Source organism: Onychostoma macrolepis, chromosome 13 (assembly GCF_012432095.1).
Source record: "Onychostoma macrolepis isolate SWU-2019 chromosome 13, ASM1243209v1, whole genome shotgun sequence".
NCBI classification, from domain to species: Eukaryota; Metazoa; Chordata; class Actinopteri; order Cypriniformes; family Cyprinidae; genus Onychostoma; species Onychostoma macrolepis.
The window spans coordinates 19,388,462-19,402,032 of NC_081167.1; the positions used below are offsets into that span (position 1 = coordinate 19,388,462).

A 13,571-nucleotide genomic window follows, 5' to 3' on the forward strand; every position below is an offset into this window, starting at 1 on the left:
ACACTGATTCGAAGCAGCTTCTGTTTTCTGCCTTCCCACTACATTTGTTGGTATCAGTTTTATGCTTCCCTGTCTGAAAGCTGAACGGTACAGATACTGTATCATGTAAAGGATATTCTGATGTGAAGATGCTTGCTAGCAGCTTGTTACATGTTTGGTCTTGTTGCAGTCGCACTTGTTCGTGCTGCAGCTGGTCCATAGGCCGTCAGTGCGATCGGTCCTGCAAGGGCTCCTGAAGAAGAGGCTCCTTCCTGCCGAACACTGCATTACCAAAAGTAAGTAGATGCTGCATTCTTTGGAATCCGTGGATGTCTGTCACTCTGTATTATCATCTTCATCAACCCCTAATCTTTGCAATGTCTCTTTTCTGTTTTCCTGCAGTTAAAAGAAACTTCAGTAGCGTAGCAGCGTCCTCTGGGAATGCCACACTAAATGGAGAGGATGGAGTAGAGCAGACAGCCATCAAAGTGTCCCTCAAGTGTCCAATCACATTCCGACGGATCCAGCTCCCTGCTAGGGGACATGACTGCAAACACGTGCAGGCAAGCATCGTTCAAGTGTTCTTAATCATGTTCTTGTTTTCCCAAGAAAATCTAGAAATGTAAAGATAAAAATCTAAAGATACATTTCCAGAATTAAGATGATATAAGTGTTTATTTTTATTTATTTATTTATTTTTTTGTCAGCCAAACCCCTTTGACCTAAAATCTTTACTTGAATAACCCCCTGAGATTTAAGTTAATATTTCAATAATTTAACCACATTTTCACATGTTCATGGTCCTCTGTTGATTACTGGTCACATGTCATGCAGGTGAACTGTTTGAGATGCATCTCAAATAGTGTGTGTGCATCTCTCTCTGTCTCTCTCTCTCTCTCTCTCTCTCTCTATATATATATATATATATATATATATGTGTGTGTGTGTGTGTGTGTGTGTATTTATTTATTTTTAATGATTGAAACCCTGATTTAAGAATAATTCCTTGTCAGAGACATTAAATTAAATGTTGAGGTTTATGATTGTAACAAGTAAAACCTATATGACAAATGTATAAAAAACTTTTTAGGAATAACTCGGAAAACTTATTAGGAAAAATGTATATTATCTTATTTTTCTTCTTGAGTACATTTTCCTCATTTTAAGGATGTTTAAACATATTACTACAAAATGATAAAAATACTGATTATGATAATGATATTTATAGATTCTCACGCATTTGCATTATGTAAATAAATGTGTTTGGGGATTTCCCACATCATCAATGCAAAAACAAACAAATGTGTGAATCAAAACAAATTGTGCAAAAACCCCACAATCCCATGCCATTGTTACTGCAATTCTATATATGTATATTGATTTAATTTACAGTTGATTTTCTGTTGCAGTGCTTTGACTTAGAGTCCTATCTGCAGCTGAACTGTGAGAGAGGAACGTGGAGATGTCCTGTATGCAAGTACGTGGCAAACCACACAAGAATTGTTTTGGGCAGCCAAATAAATGTGATACGCTGTTCCTCTTGGCTCTCTGTTTTATATGTTTCTGCATGTCCCCAGTAAAACAGCATTATTGGAAGGGCTGGAGGTGGATCAGTACATGTGGGGAATTCTCAATGCAATTCAAAAGTAAGTTTATCACTCAAACATTGGATCACTCAGTTGTTCAGTAAGAGCCCTGTAAAAATGCACCTGAGATATGATTCTTAAATTATAAACATCCCATTACTCGCAGTCATGAATTTTGTTCCATTCTTGCAGTTCGGAGTTTGAAGAGGTCACCATCGACCCTACGTGTAGTTGGAGGCCGGTGCCCATAAAGTCAGACATTCATATAAAGGAGGACCCAGATGGCCCTCTGGCCAAGCGTTTTAAAACCATGAGTCCCAGTCAAATGATCTTGCCTAATGTGATGGATATGATCGCCCAGCTGGGTCCCGGCCCTTCACCCTACACCCCCCTCCCCCCTCAGCACGGAGGAAACAATGGCGAATATGGGGGCCAAGGTAGAGGTCAGCACCTGATCATACTCTCTGTTCTTTCCTTTCTGTCTGTCTCATAAAACAGTCCTTACAGCACTTTACAAGCTTCATTGTTTAGGTACGCTTAATTTTTTCCCTTCAATCGTAACAGTCAGAAGAACTTACGCCTGTGAGCTCTTAACAGGCTAGTTTGCCATCCAAGCTGTCTAAATCTCTCTAGCTCTTTGTCTCTGCGATTCTGAGGTCATCGCTCCTCATTGCTGTTTCTCTGTTTTGTGCATCAGGCAATAGTTACCAGGGCCATGGAAACTTTGACTTCTCCCACAGTAACTCTGGTGGCGGAGCTCCCATGAATGACTTCATGCACGGACCCCAGCTCTCACATCCACCAGACGTGCCCAACAGCCTCATGGCCCCCGACAAGCCTCTCGCCCACGGCATGCCCGACTCGGTAAATCACTTCATACCCTCAGGTTTCCAAGCAACAAGAGCTGATATTTGAGACATATTTTAGTTTTTGTATTAAAACAGGAACAAATTACTCAGTCTCTTTAAAAGTTTGATATTAGTTAAAGGTCCAATGATAGTAGTGTAAAATGATGCATTAAAAAAAGGAAGTGGCTAATACATGTGTGTCAAGCATTAGTACAAATCTCATTGGTTCTCGAGCATCACATGCATGTTTGGGCTTCCATGTTTACTAAATGTAATGTGCGTTATGTATGCATGTTGATCATTGTTTAAATGTAAATGAAATAAAAATGATTTTCAGGACTTGGTTTAAACCGCTCAATTCATAATGGATTGCTTTTATAAAGCCCATATAACCTTTTTGGATCTTTTACATTTTGGTTACCTGGACTTTTAGTTGACTTTCAGGTTTCATTAAAGTATCTTAATAAGGGATGAACCTGTAGCTTCTCAAACAGAAATTTAGCATGCTGTCAGCATGGTAAACTTTGTCTGAGGGGTTTGGTCCCTAATTCATCCCTTTTAAAGCGTCACTGCTACAGCTATCAAAGCACGTATGCACCTCTAGAAATAACTTGTGAAAATTACTGTCAGACTTTGCCTGCTGGCTTGCCAGTTCAGTATTGCCATTAACATTATTACTTTTAATACTAACATGAGGTGTTTCAAAATAAAAGTGTCATATTTTACACCTGCTGTGAGCAGTGATCTTCTTACTAATAAATCTACAGGTCTCTGTTTTTGTGTGTTGATTTCAAACTCTGAAAATCTAAATCGCCCCAAAAGTATGCAAATGAACTATTTTCCTCTTAGCATTAAGACCAAAGTATACTTCGGTTTTGCGTATTGTTGAATTTGTCAAATATACTGTTTTGCAAGTCATCTTAGTTTTATGAAGGCGTATGTGCTCTGGAATCACCTGCATGGCACTTGTCTTGCTCTCTGTCTGTCTATGGCTGCCACTAGAGCTCTCTCAGTCAGAGTGCTCCACTTTATGCAGATAGACTCATCGCTCCTCTCTCCTCCCTCCGCAGATGCCCCATCCCGTGAGCGCTGATCAATCCCATGCTTCCATGCAGCCAGGCATGCACGCATCCCCTCACCCCAACAGCCAATCAGCTCAGCCATTGCATCACAGCGGCCCCCCATCCTCCCAGCCCCCACGCCAGCCCCCGCACCCCCAGCAGCCAGGCCAAAACAGTCACCCACATGCCGACATGACCTTCAACCCCGCCGCTGACGGGCAGGCAGGTGGCCAGGGACCTGCAGACATGCCCGAGCCTTCTCTGGATGTGAGTATCCACAGTGATGGTTGTATGGGCTTCTTTTATTTCTAGAGTCATGTGCTACTTACATTTCACACAGAGTCATGTGAGCCTCATGCTTTCCTCATGATCCAAAGCTCTGAGCATTCGAAAACGTTCTGATTTAAGAAATATTCTGGATTCAGTACAAGTTAAGCTCAATCATTTGACACATCCAATTTTAGAACGTCTTGACAACTTAATGCCATAAACCCTAAAAGATTATTGCCATAAACCTCTAAATGATTGTTTATTAAACAGCTTTACAGCTCAAATAATACTCAAACAACAAATAACGCTCAAATAACGCTACTTTTGACAAATTTAATTTACCTGCCTTTTATAAAATTCTTATCTTAATTACTAGCCAAAAATTGTCCCAGTTCATTTCTATTCTCAGAGCCTCATTATAACCTTGATTTTTTTTTTTTTTTTTACTTTTTATAATGGTTGAATCAAGTTTTTTTGTTGTTGTTTTTCCTTCTTATGTTATGCCACAAATACTGTCAGTGTCATTTGAGCTTAACGTATTGAACCGAGTATATTTCTGTGTATATTCCCAGCATAGGCAGATTAACCATACAGGCATTTGGGCAAGTGCCCAGGGGCACCACGTCCAGGGGGGGCACCACGCAAATAAATTTTCTGCGGTAAAATAAGCGATGTATTCTCAAACGTCTATCTAGCCGTGGCCTATACCCTTTTATCAGAACGTACTAAGTTCTCTGAATGTTTTATTAAAAGTTTTTGGGGTTTTTTTGATGCGTGAATCAGTGGATGCGCGATCTATCGCCAGATTCACACATAGGCTATTCGTGAACCCGTGCGCTTTAGTTTCGACGCCCATATATTACTCAAAAAGATTCTAGGAGCATACTGTGTGGTGTCGCGCAACTCCCGTCTCTTCAGCTGAAATGAAACTGCCTCGCTCATGGATGTGTGAAGAGCGTCACGTTGTACTTTGCAGCCATTGGCAATCAAGAAAGGGGTAAAGTGTAAACAAGTGAGTTTGTGAGTTTTATTTTCAGTTCAAATCCTCACAAAACTATGTAGCTATATACAGTGTTTAACAAATGTATTAGACCACCCGTCAAAAACTTGTTTAATTAAAAATTGTATGGTCATTAACTAATTGAAACGACTAAATAGTCTTTATTCACTCATAATAACCAAAAAATATATATATATATTGTATGGCCTCCTTTGGCCTTGATAAAAGCTTGCATTCTTGCTGGCATAATTTTTATGCACTTTTCCACACTCTCTGTTGTTACTGACTTCCAAATAGTTTCTGGTTGTTCCCAAAGACCTGCTTTTGATTAAACCTTTGTGCAATCTATCTTTGAATCCATTCAATCCCAACAATAATTATATTTTAGCATTAGAAACACTACTGTGACTAAAGATCTTACACATACTGGTGGATTAACCATTACAGAAACATAAAAAAAAAGATTTTGGTTATCACCAATACACCAATACTTTAGGGCAGCTATGCAAATTGCTAATTGCAAACAAGACCATGCACTCATGGTCGCATTTCTGAAAACACCCTTTTTACACAAGGGAGTAAAACATTAGAAAAGGATTTTGCAAATTAAATATAAATGAATGAAAAATTAGCTGAGGACAATAATGACTCTAAAAAGACTATCCACACTTTCTTTGTTGGCCATAGAGTCTGAAATGATTAACAGATTGGATTATTATACCTGTAACAGTTGGCTTCACTAGTTATAAAATGTTTCAATTTGCTGCACACAGTTCAGATTTATATCTCATTTTAGGACAGATTACACCTGTAAGAGGTGGGTTCACAAGTTATAATTAATTTATCAGAGTACACTGTAAAAAGTGGTAACCTGATTTTGTAAGGATTTTTGTAGCCTTGTTATCAGATCAGTTTATTAATTTAAAATTTTGTAAAAAAAAAAAAAACAGTTAATGTAAATTATCACATAAAGCACATTTCATTTATTCATTTATTTATTTATTTTATTTTATTGTATTTTTTGTGGCGTGGCGGGTGGGGGCACTCTATGTGTCGTTGCCCAGGGGCACCAAAGGGTCTTAATCCGCCACTGCTGCCCAGTATTTTTAAGGTTCTTTAAGGTCATTTGCAAGATTGTAATGTAAATGTCTGTCTCCCGCTTTCTGCAGCTTTTGCCAGAACTGGCAAACCCAGACGAGTTGCTGTCATACTTAGACCCTCCTGACCTCCCAAGCAGCAGCAATGACGATCTGCTTTCCCTTTTTGAGAACAACTGACTTCCTTCGGTCGGCCTTTTGGAGAGGCCCTAATTTGTTTGGCTGTCAGGAATCGAGAGGCACCTGAAGACTGACTCTGTACTTTGCAAACAGGAAACAGCCATCCTTTTGCCTCTTCCTCATGTAAATATCTCACTCTTTTACAAGCAACCTTTTCCACACATATATGGCAGCCATGTTGGTTGGCACTAAAGTGATATCTTTCAATACTAATGGAAATACATGTGCAGCTATAATCAGTTCATATGAATACGTCACACAGAACTGTGTGTGTGCTCACTAGGAAAGTACTGTAGCATTTTTAATTCAGATTTTTTCCTTTTGTGAAAAGAAGACCTGAATAGAATATATATATATATATATATATATATATATATATATATATATATATATATATATATATATATATATATATATATATATATATATATATATTTCTTCCTGTACCGCCTCTGTGTGTCCGCAATCTCTTGAAGGTTTGTTCTTCCAAGCTCTACCACCACGGCTTCCCAAGTCCTTGTCTGCTGGATGTCCACACTGTTTGTCTGTCCATCTCCCTTTGAAAAAGCACAAGAGAATGCGTAAAACTGCACCTGGAAGCCTGTAAGGGAGACAACAAAAGGGAAAAAAGCTCATCTCGGAATCGCCAGAATGATCTAACCCTCCCATCCCAGAGACTAATGATGGGAATTTTGCGAAAGTCCTCCAAACTCTCACGCCACAGGACACGAGAATGTGTTCCGTTCTAGTACACCGCGCAGCTTTGCACCTCATTTTGTAATGTGATTCATATGTCCAGCACCTTCAGACATATGCATCATGTTCTAAACAAATGCTAGAGGGCATCACGGCATGCATTCTTTTCCTTCTCGAGACAGAATTGCAAACATTTCAGCACTGTACCCATAATATTGTGCATCTTCCGACAGACTGTTCCTCCTCCTCCCGCAACGTCCTGTGGATTCTCCACACTAGCGGTCACAGAGCAAGAAGAAAGCAATTCACATTTCAAAGGGAAGTCAGTCTTGTGTCATCTGTCTTCTCTGTGAGTTCTCTTCATGCATGAGGCTTGGTCGTCTTAGGCCCTTGATGTTTGTACCCCTCTTCTGACAAACTGCATACAATGTTGAAACATTCACTGTTGCCAATCGCCCCTTATTTTAGTGATACTGTTTTTTTTTTGTTTTTTTTCCTCAATCATTTCTTCTGTACTATTTTAATTCAGCCTTTTATTCATGAACTGTTGTGTTAAAGTTTTATTTTATAATGCACAATATATTGTTCATATAATGGTAATTTTTTTTCTTTTCTTTTTTTTTCTGTTGTTACAATCGTACAAATGTACAAAAATGTGTACATTTATAACAAGATGTCCATGGATTACCAAAGTTACGCACCCTGATTTGAGAAGGTGGCCCAAACCTATTTTGACAAGCCCATTTTTAAATTGTTACCCATAGAATTTAATCAAATGTATAATGTTTCACTTTTAGCAATTTGTTTACAAGTAATATCATAGTAATTACACAGCAAACAATGAAGAAAGTGTTAGAATATGTTCTATATTTATAGATTTTTACTTTTTAATTCAATTATATAATGAAGCTATATATTATCTCAATACCCATCGATGAAATGTACATTTCAGTAAAAGATTCAGTCAAACTTTTATATCAGCAGCTCAGTGAAGGTTAACAACGTCCGTGTGTACAAGGATTTTCTTGTTTTTGTTTTTAAATCAAAACGGCCCACTTGAAAATAGTCAGTATTTATGATATTTGTAACGACATTTCCATGATACTGATGTTACTCAAAGACTGTCGAAGAAGGCTGACATCAGTACAATTGAATACTGTTTGGGATGTGTTTTGTTGGATGAAATATCACCGTTTCCATTTTAAGTTATTTTTTTATGATTTGCAATATTAGTTTTTAGTTTGTTTGTTTGTTTTTTTCCTGTTCTTCTTGGTGTAGAATTATGTACAAAAATGATGTTTGTCGTTGACAATTTAAATACTTAGAACTCCAAAAGGAAAACGTGGGTTCAAGTTCTATAGCGTTTGTCTGTAGTTCACTTGTATATCCTTTTTCAAAGATGCACTGCCACATATTCGTTCCCACTTTGTAGACACAAATAGGCATAAACTGAACTTAAAGACTCCTAAAGTTGTCGGCTCTGAGCTGTCACGTACTATCGACGTACAGTCGTTGAAGAGGCAATGAGTGCTGAGGCAGGAACAGAAAGGGTTGAATGAAATAGACTGTGTGTTCACTACTCCGCCACAGGTGAGGGTTCAGCGAGGGTCGAAGGAAAAAGGGGGAAGGGGCACATTAGGGATGCATGTACATATGTAAATGATAAATAGAGACACGTTAACAGAAATGTATTCATTTTCCCCAGGGGAATGTGCATTGTGTATTTAGAATTTGTAAAGCTTGCATCCTCCCATCAGAATCTAAATTGGGTAAAATGAATCTGTGTTTGTTAGCGTCTGTGGAACCTCTAAGCATTTGTTCACTTTTGTAAAATATTCATCCCACACGACAGGAATTTGGGGAAGGGATAAAAAGAGACACATTTGTTTTACATTTGTGTAATATTTAGCTTATGTGTATTGCTCCATTTCTTGTGTACTTAATAAGGTGCTACAGAAGATAATGAAGAAAATCCTGGGGAAATAATTTGGACAATAGGGACACGGGGCCAGGAGCGGTTCCAAAAGATTGTAACCAAAATCCAGAGTTTGTACAATTTTGATATCATGATCAGGAAAATTAAAAACAAATATGAGGTACAATCTGAGGTGATTGGCACCGAACGTTGCAGTTGTCTTTGCTTGTACATTCTGTTGTACAATCATTTCATATTCTAAACTGGTCAGAAGAAAAAACAAAACAAAAAACTAATTGTGATTTTTAGTCTTGCAAAACTGTATGTAGTTAGATGCTGTGACATCCTAATATTTATCTAATAAATATGTATTCAGATGAAACAACCTTCCAGCGTTTCTGATGTTTCATTTGGTGTGCATGCGTAGCTGTGAGAATCTGCAGTGAAAAACCACAGGCTTTACTGTTACTGCAAGAAAACAACCACAGAGAACAAAGCAGAAATGGGAGGCAAATGTGTTCTATGTGTAAAAAAGTTCAGTTACTCGAATCTTTTGAATCAACTCGCTAAATTCAGAGGCATTTTTACAGATTACACAGGTAGTTTACAAGTGAGCTATTCTTTTAGGCTAATCATTATCTCAGCTGACTCACTCACCGAGACCTAAACAAACATTAGCCTTTAAATATTATTAATTCAAGACTCCAGAAAGAGTATGTAATGTTTTCCCTATTTTTTTTCTCTACTTTGTTGACTGCAGCGAATGCCTCGCTGTAGAAAAATTCATTTATCTATTATTATCAGTCATCAGTTTCATAATTTTCAGTTTTAAGATGCTGTTTCGAAGTTTAGACGCAGTCAGGCTGGAAAGCAAAGTGAGAACCGTCCAGCGCGAAAGAAAACTTATATCACGTGTCAATAACGTGGACTTTTTTCATTTGAATATTGATGCTCCCGAGAAGCTTAAAAGGTAATTGAACTGATTAAACCGAATCAATGAATTATTATTCCGACTCATCAGACCACATGGTGTCGCTGTTAATTTTAACTTGACGCTCTTGACTCTCCTTGACCATAGAAGAACATGTCACGTGGTGTGTGTGCACGGTAGTGTAGGCCTAACGTTACGCCAGTTATAACTTTGAGTGCTGATTCTTATATGTATTCGTTTATGGGTTTTCAACTCTACAGCAAGAATGTTACAGATGAAAAATCGTATGAAATATTGCTCTGTCGCAATCGCTGCGAACAGACTGGTTTCAGGACCGGTGAAGAACCCTGTTGTCTTTATGGATATTGCAGCTGACGGCGAGTTCATTGGAAGAATTATTATTGAGGCAAGTCATGTAATGTAACAAAAATGTTTGAATCAGAGACTGTTACAATGAAAAGAGCGAGGAAATAGAAACAGTTATTTCTCTTGCCAAGGCATCCGTCCAATGACTGAAACTAACTTGAATGATTCGTGTTTTTGTTGTAAATATGGCTATTCTTTAATAGTAATATGTATTATTATTAATAACGATAATTATAATATAATATAATACTTATTATTATCGTGTTCAGTATTATTATTTTTATTATTATTAAATTCATATTTATATTCTAAAGACAGTTTTTTTTCCCCGTACTTTATTTGCAGCTTTATGCTGACGTTGTACCCAAAACAGCTGGTAAGCAAATATAGGATTTATAAAAAATGTAAAAAAAAAAAAAAAGATATATAATATTAATCTAATAATACTTATATGGCCTTGCACAAATTACAGACAAATGAAAATGTACAATCAAATATACAATGTACAATTAATTTTAGATACAGCTTATAATACACGGTATAATGTATAATACATGATATTTAAAAAAAAAAAAAATCAATGTAAATTTCATAGTTTTATACTGTGCAGTTCTCATATTGGTTCTTGTCTTTCAGCAAATTTCCGGGCCCTTTGCACTGGAGAGCATGGCTTTGGATATAAGGGCTCAGTATTCCACAGAATCATCCCCAAATTCATGTGTCAGGTAAACTAGTAGTGCTACCGTTCATTGTGCCCTTTTGCATTAACGTTATTTATTATGTAAAATGCCATCTTATCTCTTCAGTTTTATTTTTTGGTTATGAGTTGTGTGTTTTGGTCCTAAGGCCATCTAATGATTGATGTTTTGCTGACAGGGTGGGGATTTCACTAATCATAATGGCACTGGTGGAAAATCTATTTATGGAAAGAAATTTAACGATGAGAATTTCAAGCTGAAACACAATGGACCAGGTGATGTCACTACTGTTACTGTACCATACTTACCATGAACTGTCACAAAAATACAGAGTACAGCATTGAACTATACATGGGATGATGCATACAATTTTTAAGAATCTGTAAAAGGTTGTAAACGAAATGTTAGCAATAACAGAGTTTATAGTTCTATAGTCACATTGGTAGCTGACAACATCATTTATTCAAAAATATTTAATAATGCAATTTGTCAATGGAGGACAATCCAATTCTGTGAAAATCCATAGTACCTTTCAGCATGTGTCTAGACATGGTATATACTCAGTTCCTCTGGGATCTGATTCAGCTCAATTTCATCATTACAAGCCTGAGGAAATGTGCAAAAGCTGCATGTTGCATCTGTTTACAGCCACAAGGTGGTAGTAAGGCTCCCTCAGTTGCAGAAACCGCTTTTGTAATCTTCAAACAAATGACCTACTTTCTAAGCAAGTCAAAGCCAGCCTATCCTAGTGCATTTTTGGTGCCAGGGGGATCCTACACCAGCAAACCCTCTTGATAGATTAATATGGGTAAATAGTGTTGGGTTGTGTAATACATGACTGAATGTAATTGTAGTGGAGAGCCATAACTTACCCAACCCAGATGTTGTCTTTCATCCAGTACCCCCTGCTGCTTTTCAAACTCTTATTTTTTTTATTCTCTGGTTGTTATTGTGGAACTGTTGATCGTTAGATTTTCCCTGAATCTATATATCTTTAAATTATTCAAAGTGACAAATGTGCCTATAAAAAGCATGCAGTATCTCAGGAGGTGGTCTGATTTTCTTTCCGTCTCCCTCCTGTAGGTGTTCTGTCTATGGCAAACTCTGGGCCAAACACAAATGGATCCCAGTTTTTCATCTGCACTGCAAAAACAGAATGGTATGATGGTGGAAAACCAATTTTTGGTTTAATTGTTACTCATCCCAAGTGTTGATGTTCATGTTGTTCTCTTTCAGGCTTGATGGCAAACACGTTGTTTTCGGGCAGGTCAAGGAGGGAATGGGGACGGTCTCTGTAATGGAGTCCTGTGGCCTACATGATGGAGGAACTGTAAAGAAGATTGTCATCACAGACTCTGGAGAACTCAAGTAACCAAGGATGTGCATTCATTTCAATGTGATCAAACGTTTTCACAACCAAACTGCTTAGGCTTGTAATTTAAAGTAAATTATAGTCTTTTTTTTTTTTTTTTTTTTTTACATTTGTTACCCAAGTACCTATTGTCATTTTAATGTGTCAGTCTATGGATCCATTAAGGTGTTTTATGCTTACTAAGTAAGCAAATGACTCTGTAAGTAAGGTGATTACTTGCCCCTACACAACAAATCTTGTTTATGGGTCAAATGCCATGGGCCACAAGGAAATTTATACTGTTAAAGCCTCTTTTTTTTTTTTTGGTTTTGAAATTAGGATGAACGCTATATGGAGATTGTTTACCTTTCTAAGAACTATGCCAGAGAAACCCCAGGAGGTTTTTTAAATAAATAAATTACACACAAAACTGGTTTTGACATATGGAATTTCTTCCAGGATATTTGCATCCTGTGCCCAATTTTTTTTTTTTTTTTAATGACTCAAGGCTGTTTTCCAGATGAGGGCCGGCTACAACTGCAGCAGTATATCTGGTTGCGTGGCATGCTTTTTAAATCTTCCTGAGAATGATCCCAAACCTTTTTTTAGACTCTATCCAGCGACAAGATTTCCTGCCCCCCCCCAAAGCAGGATATGACATCCTGTTTGGCTATGAAGATTCTCCACCTCCAACGTTAAACTTTCAGCTAGAGTCTTCTGAACATGTTCATACAATAGTTGTGGAGACAGTTGGGAATACGAGTTTGTCAGATGTGTTCCATTATAACTGCAGCCAGCTGACATTCACATACCCTGAAAAGAAAATGAGCAGTCCGTTTTAGACGGTGTGTAGGTGTAGCTTATCACAGTAATGCCTTATGAAAGTAAATTATGAACCTTTGTGGAAAACAGTGCTCTTTCCTAAATGAAACCATATGGGGTCTGAACTCACAACTGGTTTGTTTGACTTCTCCAATTGCAATGTTGCTATAGAGACATTCTCATTCCCACTCTGTTTAAGTCTGCATTGTTGCAACAAACTTGATATAATTTGGGCCTCCACCCTCTAGTGAAGTTTAAGGGATTTGGAATGTGTAGACCAATTACTTAAAATTGGCTTCAAGAGTAAAGCCAGCGTCATCGCCAAGTCCTGACGTTCACATACAGCGCTCATGTGTTTACAATCATTACAAGTAATTAGGTCGAGTGAAAAAAATACACATCTGTGTCTTCAAACCTGTGCTGTTGCGAAGACCAGGCGAACGCTGAACTGAAAGAAACGCTCTTCGGGGCTATTCGACAGTAAATGAATGTGATGTCAGAATGACAACTGTTCCCCAAGGCTTCAGACTATGGTTTTCAATTACACAAGCATCATTCCCAAGGACCATATCTAAATAATTAATCAGTCCATACCGCCTTCAGCGTGACTGATTTAAAATGGACACAATTTCCCAACACACAGACACGGGCCAAAGAACATGTCGAAATCCAAAAACAGGCTGTATGTATATTTGGCACAGATTGAACAGAAATATACATCATTGTGTGCTATTAGGGAAAAAAATGAAACCGAGACGTGATTCACTTAGT

The 13,571-nt window shown here is 37.7% G+C and overlaps 2 protein-coding genes across 20 annotated transcripts in view; both read left to right on the plus strand.

The window, feature by feature from the left end:
• zmiz1a (zinc finger, MIZ-type containing 1a) overlaps positions 1–6,375 on the plus strand; it is a 192,174-nt gene extending 185,799 nt beyond the window's left edge. For 7 of the 17 annotated variants that reach the window (XM_058795532.1, XM_058795527.1, XM_058795525.1 and 4 more), the window contains 8 exons: positions 170–275; positions 382–542; positions 1,389–1,456; positions 1,557–1,625; positions 1,758–2,008; positions 2,263–2,429; positions 3,484–3,741; positions 5,914–6,374. In XM_058795532.1, coding sequence (XP_058651515.1) covers positions 170–275; positions 382–542; positions 1,389–1,456; positions 1,557–1,625; positions 1,758–2,008; positions 2,263–2,429; positions 3,484–3,741; positions 5,914–6,021 — 1,188 coding nt within the window. In that variant the 3' untranslated portion in view covers positions 6,022–6,374. Of the gene's footprint in view, positions 1–169; positions 276–381; positions 543–1,388; positions 1,457–1,556; positions 1,626–1,757; positions 2,009–2,262; positions 2,430–3,483; positions 3,742–5,913 lie in introns of all 17 variants that reach the window. The other 10 variants (XM_058795542.1, XM_058795537.1, XM_058795538.1 and 7 more) reach the window with 4 other exon arrangements.
• A 3,190-nt stretch (positions 6,376–9,565) lies between these two features.
• Positions 9,566–12,400, plus strand: ppifa (peptidylprolyl isomerase Fa). 3 transcript variants are annotated; one of them, XM_058795858.1, is made up of 7 exons: positions 9,566–9,602; positions 9,824–9,969; positions 10,275–10,305; positions 10,566–10,654; positions 10,806–10,902; positions 11,711–11,786; positions 11,864–12,400. In XM_058795858.1, the coding sequence occupies exons 1-7, from the start codon at positions 9,581–9,583 to the stop codon at positions 11,997–11,999; spliced, it is 597 nt and encodes a 198-aa protein (XP_058651841.1). In that variant the 5' UTR covers positions 9,566–9,580; the 3' UTR covers positions 12,000–12,400. The 3 variants fall into 3 exon arrangements, with proteins under 3 accessions (XP_058651841.1, XP_058651842.1, XP_058651843.1); XM_058795859.1 differs by lacking the exon at positions 9,566–9,602 and adding an exon at positions 9,644–9,726 and having other exon boundaries at positions 11,864–12,399; XM_058795860.1 differs by lacking the exons at positions 9,566–9,602; positions 10,275–10,305 and having other exon boundaries at positions 9,734–9,969; positions 11,864–12,395.
• The last annotated feature ends 1,171 nt before the right edge of the window (positions 12,401–13,571 follow it).

Excerpts from the sequence above, each read along its gene's own strand:
- ppifa (XM_058795858.1), top strand. The coding sequence starts at position 9,581 with ATGCTCCCGAGAAGCTTAAAAG. Across the intron at positions 10,306-10,565 it reads CGTTGTACCCAAAACAGCTG|CAAATTTCCGGGCCCTTTGC; the intron begins GTAAGCAAATAT and ends CTTGTCTTTCAG. Across the intron at positions 11,787-11,863 it reads TGCACTGCAAAAACAGAATG|GCTTGATGGCAAACACGTTG; the intron begins GTATGATGGTGG and ends GTTCTCTTTCAG.